Below are 12,339 nucleotides of genomic sequence, written 5' to 3' on the forward strand. Positions count from 1 at the left end.
ACATCACCAAACTGTATGATGTATTGGCTTAAAAATTGCCATTCTCTTTACCAAGGTGTGAACACTTAGCCCCACATCTGCTGTGCACTGCTGTGCATTGTCTAAATCACGCTGATTCAATGTTTTATCTGCTTGTGCTCAAAGCAGAAACACTGCTGCTGAGGGAAACAGTCCTGCTGAGGGATAAAATAATCTTGTGCAAGAGAAAAGGGGGTGATCTGAGTGGGAGACAGGGTCTGGGAAGGATGTCTATCTCAAATTTTGTATCTGTTTTGTAACACGTTATTAGTAGTTTTTATGGGGCATAGTAAGCTGTGATGAACATGCAAAATTGAGTATCTAGGGCTGGAATCCTCTTAAAAGGAAAATTTTTGTTTAACTGCAGCCTTTTGTCCAGCAAAAACCTGCCCCAAACAGATTAACCTCCAAGGTTTTTCTTGCTTCTTAAAAGCACAATAGGCACAAGTTTAGATTAAGCACAGAAGCATTTATAGAAGGCAAGATCCATGCAGCCTAACTCAGGAAAAATCAGCTTAGGCTGTCAACAAACAGAGAAGTCTCTGGAATAAACCAAATATGCTCAGACTTTGAAGTGAATCACTTATGACTGATGTGCTGTGCTGTGGGAAGCTCCTCTATTCCTTTGGCTTGTGCTGCTTCTGCCATCCTGACACAAGTCCTCATCAAGAGCACATAAAGAGCTCCATAACAGCTGGCTAACTGAGAAAAAAACACATTGTCAAACTGTATTTTAAATAATTTCCTTAGTGATATCAGGTTAGTTGGCACAGCTATAGATCTCTCTTAACCATTTAAATTACTTTACATGCTTGTAAGTAATGTAGTATTGTTACTGAGGTTTCAAGGTATTAGCTACTGTACCATCCACAAATCAGTATCCTTAGCAACATTCAAACTGCTGTCAGACCAGTTTCTGCTGAGCTGTTCCAAATGACACTGTAGTAATGGGAATATTTCCAAATTTTTCTTTTGACTGATATGTTAAAAATATAGCAAGTATGGCTTCTGCTACCTGGCACTTCCTTGACTATGAAACTCTGCTCTTAGAACTAAAACACTTTACTCTCTTAGTCTTAAGATGTATGATTTCTGACACTAAATGCTGATTGGGAGACAGATTTAAAGCAGTCTGTGCAATAGCAAGGTCTGTAGGAGAAACAAGCTTCTTCCATTTCTGGTTACAGTGACCTGTCCAATATAGGCAAAGGAAAACTACACAATGAATTAACAAGAACACAAAGTACACAAGTGTGTTTATTACATTTTGCAAGCACTTTGTTCTACATTTCAAAAACGCCACCATCAAGCTGTTGGCACATTTATGTACAAAACAGATTAATTGTAATGCCTGCTACAAAGCATTCTTTGTGAAAATACAAACTCTAATACCAGAGAAGAGCCAAAAGCATTAACATCATTACATGAGTTTAAAAGACATAATTTTAAAAATCAGCACAAACATTTTAAGACACAAAACTGAAACACTACAATATAGAGTCCAAAAAGAGGTTCCTAATACTTTTTGCAGAACTGTAATACCGGTACTGCACATTATCAGAAAACTGTTGACCCCATAGGACAGTTTAAGTATAAAAAAAAAAAATCCAAACCAAAGCCAAAACCCCAAATCAAAAACACAACAAAAAAACCCCCAAAACAAGCAAAAAAAAAAAAAAAAGAAAAAGAAAAAGAACTCAACCAACTAATACTACTTAATGCATTATCATGCCACAAGTAACTATAGTATTACCTTCTACTTACTACAAGAATTGTTAAAAATTACTGATGATGCATGACTAGTAATAGTACAAAGAAGAGTTTTACTCAAGAAATTTTATTAGAAATGCACTTACACTGAGAGAGAATTCACAATGGTCCAATAAGTGCACAAAACTACCTAAGGTTTTTAACACTGACAAAAATGTCTTGTCAGGCTACATCACTTTAAAAGACACTTTACAGCATTCTTGTAGCATTAGAAATAGGCAAAAAAAAAAAAAATCCACCAAATTTGGTCCAATAATACTGACTTTTCTTAAATAGGGTTTTTTGTTCTGTTTTTGATACAGGTAATTCTTTCAAATTAAGATGACCTATCATTCTGATAACACTTTCATATCAAAATAAAGGTTCAAATATATTACTACACTTTGAAATAATAAGCTCTGTAGTGGTCTTTCACCTTACTTCAACGTAATACAGGTAAACCATTATGTGTAGGAAAGCTAGAAGCCAAGCTATAACATTTATGGAAGTCTCCTTTAATATATCTTTTACAGTTCAGACAGGTGCAATCCATTTAAATTTTTAAAGCAGGTAAAAAGACATCTGACTCCTATGGTCACTGCATTTTTGATATATTACTTTCATAAATGTAGCTAAGCAGTAATTTCTTACATCATCACATGGACAGCTCCAATTTAGCATAACCATCATTGAATTAAAGAGAGATTATTCTGTAGAAAACTATGAATAACTATATCACTTAATTAACAGTTGTCTATATACCATAACTCGTTAACAGGTAGCCGTGGTATTGAATTCCTTCAAAAGGCAAGTGGCCATGCATTGTTAGCACCACGGACTGCATGCTCACAATACAAACAGGAATTATCACCCATGGAACTTGAAACAAGAGAATATTCTTTAAAAACATCAATAATACAATGTTAACAAAGATAAGAAGCACTTTTTTCTTTTTTTTGTTTTTTTTTCTTTTTTCGCTTTTTTTTTATTTTTTTACCCACTATTACAAATTTAGAAATTGCACCTTTGATTGTTTAAAACGTTCTTAGGACCTTCATTCAAGTTGATCAGGGTCCCTCTGGCAGGTTTTCCATATATAAAGGAAAGTCATCAGAATGTTTTCTTTATATATTGTACATCATGTACAATGGTCCCTTTGAAGTATACCTGTAGTTAAAGTAGTTACTGAACTCAAAACTAAAAAGTATAAAAAGCTACTTTTTTTCCAAAAACATATAAGAAACAATGCAAAAGGTGTTATGCATAACACATACAAAGTGATTAAAAAAATCAAACACATAGTTGTATTTGACAATAGTTTAGTATCCTTGACCTATCAGAACTAATTAGCCTAAGGGGATTCAGGAAAGGCTATTTAGGAGCTTTGTGGTATAGAATGGTCACACAAAGTAAGAACTAATTAAGAAACCAAGTGCTAGACAACCAAGAATTGTATGTAGGTGATATGTAAGTCACCCAAACTATCTTTTGTGAGAAGCACTTTCAATTGTTTTTAAAATGGTAGGATGGCCTTTAGTTAAACAACAAAGCATTCACATGTTAGGAAGTAAGACAAGGTTTCTTTTATGTATAAGCATTGAGCCGCTCTTTAGAGCGAGTAGAATGAATATCATGCAGCTCTTGTTCCTCCTTTGATTTAATATCCTCATATTTTTGCATTCTGCAAGCATCTTTCACATAGGCCCAGTTGGCAGACAAGACCATGAGATAATGAACCTGTAAGAGAGGTAACACAGCATTAAGAAACAATAGAGGTAGTCAGAATAGAGCACATGTAAACTTGGAGGCTGTAGGTGCTCATCAGCAGGAGCTAGGTAGTCTTGTGTCAAGAAGTACTATAGAACCATGATGGCAAATTCAGGCTTCATTAACCTTCAGATTATTCATCTCATAGCTGTTACTGTTACTATAACTAGTAGTTGGTAGCAATAGATACAAGGAAAAAATCCCTAAAGCCTGAAAAATTCAAATTCCAAATCATCCCTGCATTATTTTTCAGTTAGTTTGCAAAGGTACATGTAAAAATGCCTTCTGTGTTATGTATTTACTGTACACTTTTCCCCACTGAAGAAATTTTTGTTAAAGTAGTTCTTAACATCAAAATATGTCATAGACACATCTTATGATTGCATATCTAATACAATTACAGAAAGTTTTACTTCTTGATTTTTGTTAAGGTTAGCATTTTCGTTTCATTTAGCCATGACTTCTTTCAACTACAATTCCAGCTTTGTATTTAATTCATCAATCTGGGGAAAAATTGTCAATAATTGCAAAATAAGTTCAGTTAGGCAAAATGTGACAAAATTTAGTTGAAAAAAATTTGGATGTCCTGTTTACTCTGTATTTAGTCAGAAAATAAAAGTGTTCCACAAGGATATTCAACAAGTTTTTGCTGGGACTCTCTGGACATTTATTCCCTCCCTAGCAGGTTTTCAGACACTTTCGGAGGAGAGCATCTCTAATTTATGTTAATCTGCTTCCTCAGAAGCAATGCGCAATTTTGCGAGATCCAAAATATTTTACCCCTCTCTAAGAAATTAAGAAATTATACTGGGATTCAGTTAATGGAAAATGGAATAATAATACAATAAATAATAAAAAAACACCTTGAGATTATGCAAACTCTCCTTTTCATGTTGTACTATTGTACATATGAGTATGTTAGATGCATATTTAAATGAACAGATTCATTCTAATACGTTTGGGGTTTTTTTCTTTTGGAATATTTGGACATTTTTTTCACAACTGTTTGTTGGCAATTGTTGCTGATTAGTGCAGGCAAAAGTACATTTCTTAATCTGGATAATTATGATCAAGGAAAGCATTCTGAAGCCCTTAAAAAGACCAGGTATTTTTTCTACCTTTTTTATCCTTATGTTTTATGTCAAGTTTCCAATTAATCCTTATTTAAGGAATACTATCTGACTTGAGGAGACATAAAATTAGAAAGAAGCTGTTCAGAGAATCTGTCCTCTAGGGAAAAAAACTAGAGAGTAGTATTTCTACATATCTTAAGGATTTTCTTGATATCTAGAGCACAACACTAGCAAAGCAATCCATAAAGTATAGATGTTGGAGATGGCAGCATGTTGTGTGTCACTCTGGAATGCTCTCTAGTCATAATTTAGTACACGGGAAAAACACCTTCTATCCTAACTCAGCTCTTCCAAAAGCTTTCACCATGGGTAGTTTCTGGATCAGGCATTTTTAGATCAAATGGGAGACCCTAATCCTGGATCCCCATTGTACTGAATGAAATGCCTTAAATTCTCCGCAGTAAAACTATTGAGAAAAATCAAAATAAACAGGCTGGTAAAATTAAAAATTTTGTCATCTCAATTGCAATTTGCATCCAATGAAAAGTCATTGGATGCAAATTGAGTCTGAAATTTCAATTAAAAATACAATCTGAAACTCAAACAGATTGCAGACATGATAATCCTGAAAGTGGGGGCTATCTGAGCAGTGTACTCACATCTTCATGACCTTTTAAAACATATTTGCCAGAAATCCTTGCAACTGAAGAATCTGTGATGAAAATGGAATGATATAGGCACTTTTTCTTATCCTCACAAAATATTTGGTAATGACCCAGTAAAACAAAAATTTAAACTTAATGTCCTGCAATATCACTCATCATTTTTCTTTGTTAAAAAATAGACTACTTTGAAGGTATACTGGTAACAGTTGGACCTTCCTTAAACACCCATTCTTTGCCCATCCCTTCCTTATGAAGATACTGAATCAAACTACTGTAATAACTGTCAAAAACTCTTGGAGTTCATATTCATTGTAAGTAGGAAGGTTTGCCAGGAAACTGCTACTTTAACTAATATAATATCGAATATATATCCATGTTTACAATGACGTATACATTGAACAGTACCACCACCTTTGTTTTTTATTTTAACACCAAGTTCCTAGATAACATTGCCACACTAAGGAGGTCATTTCTAAATGGCTGTCTAATTGCATTTCACAATTCCATGACCTGAATAGCCTGAAGCCAGTGGGGCCCTCGTCAAGGCTTACTTAAATTGAAGCCAGGCAGCTTCCACAGTCTGCCTCAGGAGGTTTCAATTACAGACAATATGCAAGGCAGTGCAGGGTCTTTCCATACCTATTCCTGCTTAGATTTCTTCATAAGGTGAAAGTATGCTTCAGTGTTTAGAAATTGTGGAGTTGGCTATTTGAGGTTGGTTTTTTTTGTTCTATTTTTCCATACAGGACATGTCACTATTTCCCCAAGTTTAAATAACTTTAATTCCTCCCTTTACATGCATCTCACATCCTACAGAAGACCACAATCATACTGGGGGAGAGGAATAGACCACTTTACACTTCCATTGTTCCTGTTTCAGGAGACCTGATTGCATCTCCACCTTACAGGACATAATTTCTGTGGAAGTTAAGGCAAAAGAGTTACCAGCTCATATGGTAACTTTGAGAAAGGAAATTTTACATCTCATAATTAAGTTTTTCCACAGTGTTTCTGGGGAAACATAACAGCTATAATGTATACTGGCTTTACAATCAACTGTTGAATGCTAGAGCTTACATTTAAACAACTTCATGTCTTCTGTTTCTATCTAACACAGCGCTGACAACAGTAACATTTGTAAGTATGCATGTATAAAATTTATAAGTAATTTTCTATTCCATATGCCTTTGTTGTCCATTCAGACATAAGAAAGAACAGTACTGCTCAGAATCATATATGGTACAAATTAAACATGATTCAAATGCCTGGCTATTTTTTCCATGGTAAAGACTCTCAAAAAGCATTTACAACATAAATAATTTATCAGGTTTCAGTTCTTTTTTCCCCATCTTGCATTGACATAAGAGTGATAAATTTTCAAAATAAACTCTTTGACTGTGTTCTTTGCTGCAAAATGAAACTTTCCCTGACACATACTGTAAAATATATGAGGCTTTATATATATCAGTCCTAAAATGTAGGACAATTCTCCTTTTGAAACCCAAACCCAACATTCTCCTTTGCAGACTAAAGAGGTATCTAGTGAATTGGGAAAAAATTCTAACATTCTTAAGCAAATCTGAGACCAAGAGATATGGGGAAATTGTGATTTGTGATCAAATGGTTTTGCAAGTTTTAACAAGTTTTTTTGTGGTTTTGCAATAAATGACTACTTTTTAAAAAATATCTTTTTAAAATACAGTTTTATGAAAAGTATCCTGGGGACAGATGGAGGACTTAGTATATATGAATAAGCTGATTCTTTTGTGAATTTTGTAGAATCATATTGATATTAGAGAGTTTAAGAAACCTTCAGAAATTAAATAGTCTGGCACTTGCAAATGTTTACAAATCCAGAAGCGAGGATATAGTGGAGTATATTGATATCATAACTTAAAATGTCATTTCAGGAAGCAGATTTTACCAATTCTGTCATTCAGCACTGATGTTGCACTACTGTTACTGGCTGGCCATAAATACCATATACTTACCACTTTAGTCAGATGGACTATTCTGGTTTAAAGAGTGAATTATATTAATAAGCTTTTTCTTTTGGAAAAGACTGGTATTTTAATCTAATTTTCCTGTTTAATTTTACAAACATGTTCTGGATATACACAAAGACAAATGTCATAATTTCATTTATAACTATTCTTGAAGCAGCACATATAGTGAAGGGCACTGGTTTTCCAATTACTAAAATGACTTCTGCACACTATTTCTCACTGCTGATGCATTACCTCTGTCTACTAATTTGAGTCTAAGATCTGGATAAAAAAGACATTTTCTTCCTGGATGAAATAGTTAGGACCCCAAATTAATTTTTCCTCCCTTAAATTACTTTTACCTTGGGAAAGTAAACTTTCCTTAAAGGAGAACCTTGTAATGTCTGCATGTCCAACCACAAGATTCTGAATTTTTCCTCATTTCCTTTGTGTTTGGGGTACTATGTCAAGTGTGAAGCACATGTCTTAGCCTAGAGATGTGGTCTGGTATGTTGGTTTTGGAAATTACACTATCAAAGAGTGGAATGTGCTAGTCTTTATGTACCTAACAGATTAGAATGTTAGGTTAAAAACAAACAGCATAGTTAGAAACTTGAAAAAACCGTTGCAAACATTTAATGAAACATACATCTACCAGTGCTGGGACAGTATGCCATTTACTAGCACTTAGAACATTAATTTATATTTTTGTTGGAACAGCATTATCATGTCTGCTCCGTGCATTATAGAATTCAACACAAAGCACACTTGGAAATGGGTAATCCTTCAAAAACATGTGAAAAAATATGCACCATCAAAGTGAATTCAAAGGGTGTTTGTGCCTAGTGTAATGCAGCTATGGTATCTTTGATACGCTGAGCTTCAAGGGGACTTTTTAAAAACTTCATTGAAAGTATTATATATTTAAACTATGTGGCACAATGTATTTACTTAATTTGCTTTCACTGAAGATGTATTATTTTTCATTAAATATATTTTGGTGGCTATTTGAATTCAAAACTCTTGATTGAAATGCAGAATTTTCATCTGAGCAAAATAGAATTTTATGATATCAACTGAATATACTTCAAAATAATCACACAGTGGAAAACTAATGATCTCTTTTCCTAACACTAATGATATATTATCATAATTGCTATGTGGTTACCATTTTCGAACTATAAGCAGAAAAATTTCAGTTTGAAAAAAATTAAATTATTATTATGAATTCTATTCTAGTATTACACTTATCATTTGTGGCCTTGAAACAAAAAACTACTTTGAAAATATGTATTTTTTATTTAGCTGTCTTTGCTGTTTGCAGGGTGTCATGTAATAATGAAAAAATGGCAGTAAATGCAAAAAGAAATCATTGACGTAAGAGAAGTACTAGCTTCATTGGATATTTTTGGAATGTACTTTTTTATAATAATATAATTATAAGGATAAAAAAACCCAAATCATGGCCCTATGATCCATAAAAACTACTAGTATAAGCAGTATATAGGAATCACCACCACTAACACTTTTGAAAGCATCAGAACCAAGTAACAGTCAATTTTAATTTCTCATTGCAGCATGCATAATGCAAACCTACACCAGTAGAGAATTGTGAGTCTAAAAATATCTTTATGCTTAAGCAAATGCAGCAGACAAAAGACAAAAGAGCAGGGCACCAGCTCACATACTTTTTCTCAGTGGAACCTTCTCATTGACAAAATGTCAAAATTTAAAGTGATCTTCATTATAAAGGAGCAGAAAAATTGGTCCTGACAGAAAAATCAACACATTCATATATATTCACAGAACTGACAAAAAGATTCTGCTCCTAAAATAGCAGTGTGGCAAGCCTATGAATACCCAGAAAAGCAGAGATCATAAAAGTATAATACTATGGTTACAAAATAGACATGTGAATTCAGACACTTGTCTGAAGACAGCAAGAGAACAGTGAAAATTCTTAGCATGTACTTAAAGGTGTTTTTTCAATTCAAAAAAGTAATCATGATATTCTACTTAAAAGGGAATTCATCAATATATTTTTAAAAAAAGAAGAAGAAAAAAAGGGAGAGTATTGAATTACAGAACTATATTTTAATAATAGCTTTGGGTGATAGTATGGAAATTGAACAGCTGATCCTCAGTCAGAATCAGCAATTCAGATGAGGTATAGAGGGGTATGGTGGCTTACCATAGCAATGACTGCTGCTCCAGCTCCAGCAAGTGCCACAATGAACAAGTGGAATGTCATGTTTAGCTGCAAAGGGAGGCAAAGAAAAGGACTTCCATGGTTGTACAGCAAAGAGAAAATGAACAAAAATTCAGACTGACATAGAACAAATAATTACCTTCCTGGTGCCGCCCTTCCACATAAGTAATGAATGGGAATATTTTTCCGAGAGATTGATAGCACTACATGTAATTGTGCTTGTGCTTTTTTTTGTTACAATGCTCATGTCAGGGAAAAAGCATAACTCTATTTAAATATACAGCATTTACATAATAAAATATTAAGAAATTAATTATTTAAAATAAACACTCCAGCACATTTTGAGGGTTTTGTTTGGTTCTTTTTTATTCTACAGTACTAGCTTACAAGAATTATGTTTGTGATGGCTTCTCAGTGGCAGAGACAACCTAAGAAACCCCATTTTCCCTTCATGAACTGTAGCTTTCCATCCTCATATATTGATCCACCTCCCTCTCAAATTTTTTCATAATGATATAATATAAACCAGGTTACTTACATAATTCAAATTAACCATCATCCTCACCTCACCCCAAACCAAATGATTATATTTGCTTTTAATTTCAGTGACCTGGTTTTTGCAGCAGCCACAGAGAGTCAACTGCACCACAAGAACTGATTTTGGAAGATGGTTTTGGTGTAAGGGAGGATTGTATACCTTCCCTCTAAGATTGATTCAACCATAGTAAGACCCAGTAAAACACTTAGCATATGCTGACCCTTCTGGCTTCAGAGGGATCAACATCTTAGCCTCTCTTTGTTCTAGGCAGATGTAATTTTGTTTGTCCTGTCTTCATCCTTTATCATTTGAAAACAAAACCAGAACCCTCAACTGCACTGAAACCGGTGGCATTTGCCCAAGGGAAAAACTACAAGGAAAAATGTACTAAGAGCTACAATCCTAATGCTCAACAAGGTTTGGCCAAATCCATTTGCAATCTTTACTCTCCTGCCACAAAAGTAGCCATAAGCCCTTCAATCAAAGATTCATTATATGGACCTATTCATTGTGCAGCAGAGGCATTAGCTTTGAAAAACCTCTCAGTAACAAAGAACAAGATACTGGAATTATTAAAAAAATCCAAACAAACAAGCCACAAGCATATTTAGAAAACAAATGGTTGGAGAAATTGCACTGACTAAATTTGGTAAAAGATTAGGAAAACTACTTGCTTGACTGTGTTTTTCACTGTGATTTATTTCATCTCCATAGCTAGAATTAGATCATTAACAGTAAGAAAATATATACCAGCTACTTCCTGCTGCAACATATATAATGGATTTGCCAAAAAATACTATGATATTTATTTACCTCATTAGAGTCACACATCTTGATGAAACTTTCTGATGAGGTGCAAACCTTCTTTTCCTCTCCAATAGTTACAATACCTGGAGAAGAATGAGTATTCACATTATTAGGAATTCCTGGTACAGATCAACTTCCTTTATATGAGAAAAGCTAAGAACTTATTTTAACAATGATATCTGGGGTTTGTTGACATTTAGGAGTCTGGAGCAACTCTCCTTTGAAGACAAGCTGAGGCAGCTGGGATTGCACAGCCTAGAGAAGAGAAGGTTTTAGGGAGACCTTATAGCAGTCTTCCAGGAATAAAAGGGTCTGTCAAGAGAGCTGGAGAGGGACTTTATACAAGGGCATGTGCAGTAGAACAAGGGGTAATGGCTTGAACTGAAAGAAGATAAGTTTAGGTTAGATGTAAGGAAGAAATTCTTTATTGTGAGGGTGTTGAGGCACTGGAACACATTTCCCTTAAAAATGGTGGACATTCCATCCCTGGAATTGTTGAAGGACAGGGTGGATGGGGTCCTGAGCAACCTGATCTAGAGGAATGTCTCTCTGCCCCATGGCAAGGGGTTGGAATTTGTCTTTAAGACGTCTTTCAACTAAAACCACTCTAGGATTCTATTCTATTTCAGCCAGCACAAAGCACATTATGTATTTAGTAAAAGCCCTAGTAAGAAAAAACATGCAGGTAACAATTGTTCTGCCATTTTTGAAGATATCTTTATTCCTGATTTTGAACAGCACAACGATTAAAGAACCAGAAATTATTTGCAACCAGTTTATACACTTCAAATGTTCACAAACCTTCTCTACCCTCATGTGGAAAAATGTGCTGTATATTGGTTTCAAACATATTGATCTGGTATAAAGCTTCTTCTACAAGTTATAAAAAAGCATTACACAAACTTATACTTTATTGTTTCTCTTTTCAGCAGCAATAAGTAGAATCTGCTACCTTGCTTCCTTTAGCTAGTGTCCAAATACTAAATCAAAGACTAGCTTGAAAAAAATACTGCAATTAACTTAGTTACCATGAAAAATGGTTCTTTCCTAACATCAATCAGTGTTTTTTACACTGAATCTGCAGTAAAAAGGTACATTCACAGAATACACACTGTACATATTAGTGTTCTATGAATATCCTAAATAGAATTAATGAAAAAATAGTCATGAATATTAACAAAATAAAAGGTCATAAAAAGAAAAATAATACACTTGATGGGATCTAGACAGATAATTGATTTTTAAACTCACCTGCCATGCTGTGTAGGGGAAAAAAACCAAACAATAAAAAACTCCAACTTTCCTTCCCTCTCATGAAAGAAAAATCTCAAATATTTTATTTCAGGTTAATTGAAATGTTTACTGTTATTAAAACCATTTCCTTGCAAAAGGAAATGCCAAGGAAACAAAAGGAAAGATAAGAAACCGTCTGTTAGATTCTCCATGTTATGGTCCTAGTGATTTCTCAACCCACAAAGCTCTGTAGGTTGAGAAATCACTAAGACCATAACATGTAGAATCAAACCAG

At 34.2% G+C, this 12,339-nt stretch overlaps 1 protein-coding gene across 1 annotated transcript in view; it reads right to left on the reverse strand.

Annotated features, from left to right (window-relative positions):
• Window positions 1–1,257: 1,257 nt before the first annotated feature.
• The window catches only part of GPM6A (glycoprotein M6A), a 116,341-nt gene continuing 105,259 nt past the window's right edge, over window positions 1,258–12,339 (reverse strand). The window contains exons 5-7 of the mRNA XM_071432104.1: window positions 10,818–10,894; window positions 9,449–9,514; window positions 1,258–3,504 (exon numbers count right to left, since the gene is read on the reverse strand). Coding sequence (XP_071288205.1) covers window positions 3,352–3,504; window positions 9,449–9,514; window positions 10,818–10,894 — 296 coding nt within the window. The 3' untranslated portion in view covers window positions 1,258–3,351. The remainder of the gene's footprint in view (window positions 3,505–9,448; window positions 9,515–10,817; window positions 10,895–12,339) is intronic.

This window comes from Agelaius tricolor, unplaced genomic scaffold (genome assembly GCF_023055355.1).
Source record: "Agelaius tricolor isolate 1412-34295 unplaced genomic scaffold, bAgeTri1.0.p SCAF_8, whole genome shotgun sequence".
Taxonomy (NCBI): Eukaryota; Metazoa; Chordata; class Aves; order Passeriformes; family Icteridae; genus Agelaius; species Agelaius tricolor.